The 2806-nt window shown below is 39.4% G+C and overlaps 1 protein-coding gene across 1 annotated transcript in view; it reads left to right on the plus strand.

Moving 5' to 3' along the window:
* The window catches only part of LOC137646399 (uncharacterized), a 22738-nt gene extending 20287 nt beyond the window's left edge, over positions 1-2451 (plus strand). Inside the window, exon 6 of the mRNA XM_068379499.1 lies at positions 2088-2451. Within this exon, the coding sequence (XP_068235600.1) occupies positions 2088-2451 (364 nt within the window). The remainder of the gene's footprint in view (positions 1-2087) is intronic.
* The last annotated feature ends 355 nt before the right edge of the window (positions 2452-2806 follow it).

The raw sequence follows: 2806 nt of genomic DNA on the forward strand, positions 1-2806 counted from the left end.
TCGAAAGTTACTTACTGGCAGTTATTACCTTTTCCACATTTTTACTCACGCTAGATTATATAAAAAACGTTTTGCTGAATAACAGATAAAATTTCCTAAAAATGCTTTCTAGATATTAATGCTTCATTTCTATAAACTAGATCATTACAAGGCACATTAACACAAAAATGTTCAAAAATGGTGTGTCTTATGTCACATAAACAACCCCCTCCCCAAATATTTCCTCAGCACAAACTTACCCCTTACGTTATCAACTGGACTCTTGTACAGAAGGAAATAAAAACAAAAAATAACCATAATACTATATTTCCTTACAATTAAATAATCACTTAGTCCTACATTCAACAAAATCCAAACTTATTACTATACTTAAAACTGAGATCAATACAGACAAGATTATAGAAAGCCAAAACCACAACAACAACAATAACAGCTACAGAACTTAAAGTTATCCAATTCTACAACGAAAATAAGGGTTTATATCTCATATAATATTCTGTATATGGGCACGAACACAGTCGTACAAACAGGGCACACCTGTTTTATAAGGCAAAACTCCACTGTGTAGCAAACAGAAGACTGTCTGGTAATTTGCCTAAACGGCGTCAACTCTTCGTGGTCATGGATGTCAAAATCATCATCTTCATCATCCATAAACTTAATACACAGGCGAGGCCATCAGCTGTTGTGCAATCCAAAAGAGCAGTCTAAAAATCTTCTATTACAGGCTTGGTCAGCCACATACTTCCACATTCAAAAAAAATAAAATAATAATAACAATCACTCCAAAGTTGGAATTACAGCCTGCAAAAAAAAAAAAAAAAAAATGAAAAATCATGAGCACTCGTAGCTAACTAAAATATTGCACTATAATCATAGGAAATAATAAACACATTATCATTCAGAATCACTCCTTGCAAAGATAAATGAAAATACTGTACTTATTGTTATGAAAAACTATCTGACTCCTACTGCAGAAAGAAAAAAAAACATCCGCTCAAGCCATTCACGAACGCATTAATCTAGCTATAAAATTAAAGGGAACAAACAACCTCAATTATACTAGCAGTCTTTCCCACTACAAACAATCATTACACTAACTCTCTCTCTCTCTCTCTCTCTCTCTCTCTCTCTCTCTCTCTCTCTCTCTCTCTCTCTCTCTCTCTCTCTGAATTTGGCATAAAACCAAAAAAAAAAAGAATAAAAAAAAACTTAATCCTCAACAACGGAAATTTAGAATATGTAAATCCTTGATGCTACTATACTAATATATAAAAGGTAATGAATTTACCTAATATGTAGCTGTGCATATGCCATCACCAGACGTCAAGTCACACTCAGTGCCTATGACTGTACCACCCGTGTGTCCCACGATCGTACATAGTAGCAACATATATATATATATATATATATATATATATATATATATATATATATATATATATATATATATATATATATATATATATATATATATATATACTATCCTTTGTATCTTAGCTCTCCCCTCGCACTAACAACAACTTGCATCAAAATGTCTGCCTATTTCTCATTGTTAACTGTTAACAGAGCCGGTCGCTGGTTGGATAAGAAATTGCATTTTGTATTTTGTGACCATCTTGCCGGAACCTAGAGTGTATATATATTTGATGTGTCTATAATAAAGTACTTAGTTGCTTTCATCTCACCTTTTAGTCACAACTTACTCTTGCCCCGTCACATTGGTGACCCCGGAAGTCGACTCGCTCCTCCCACCTCCCCCCTTCACTGGTACTATGGCAGACTCCATGGAAGTTGGCTAAGCCCCTTTGAAACTTTCGTCTTTTCGCCAGTGGAGAGGCGTTCCGCATCAAGGGCGTGACTCGCTCAACCACCAAAGCAGATTATGTTCTCGCGGCGATACCCGAGGACACCCTCCCGGAAATCTCCAACTGGCTTCGTGAACAAGGAGACACCCCAATAGCGTATGACACCCTCAAAACATACCTTCTGCACTAGTACTCGCTGTTGCGAGCCGCCAAAATAGCAAAGCTTTTTCAGCTCTCTCAACCACCATTGGAGGACCAAAGAGCTTAACCCACCCTCAGAGAAATTATCAGTATCGCTCGCCTGCAACCTACCGCAGATGTCTCTCCTCACGAGGTGGACCTATTTCGTGCCCTTTGGGTACACTGTTTACACGAACCTGTACGTGCTGCCATACCCGATCTCGATAGTTTACCCATTAAGGACTTGATAACCAAACCCGATGCCCTTAGGACAGCCACTTCACGACCTTCAATACATCCATCAACGCCTCCACTCCTGACGAAAAGGACATGCCGGAGTGGCGACAAAGCCACCTATCAACCCCCACTCGCTCAAGCCCCAACTAATGCCTTCTACAACCACTTACTGCCTCCCATCGGCCTCAGTTTTGCTACTACCACTCCAGATTCGGGGCTGCCGTAAAGAAATGTGCCAAGGATTTTCAGTGGCTAAAAAATATGTACGTAGGGCATGGCTCATGGCCATGGCCTCCCGTGTTTCTAATCATTTCTTTTTACATGATGCAGGAACAGGTGTGCGATTTTTGGTAGACACGGGTAATTGTTGTTCTCTTTTGCCAAGGGAACTCTTCAGGACACGGTGTAGTCTGTCTAAGTCTGCCGATGTCCGCTTGGTGGCTGCCAACGGATCTACGATACCCACCTATGGTTATGAGAACCTCACATTATCGTTTGGAAACAGTAAATTTAATTGGAATTTTCTCGTTGCTGACATCACATTGCCAAACCTCGGTGCAGATTTCCTCTCTTATTTACAC

The sequence above is a fragment of the Palaemon carinicauda genome, chromosome 9 (genome assembly GCF_036898095.1).
Source record: "Palaemon carinicauda isolate YSFRI2023 chromosome 9, ASM3689809v2, whole genome shotgun sequence".
Lineage (NCBI taxonomy): Eukaryota > Metazoa > Arthropoda > Malacostraca > Decapoda > Palaemonidae > Palaemon > Palaemon carinicauda.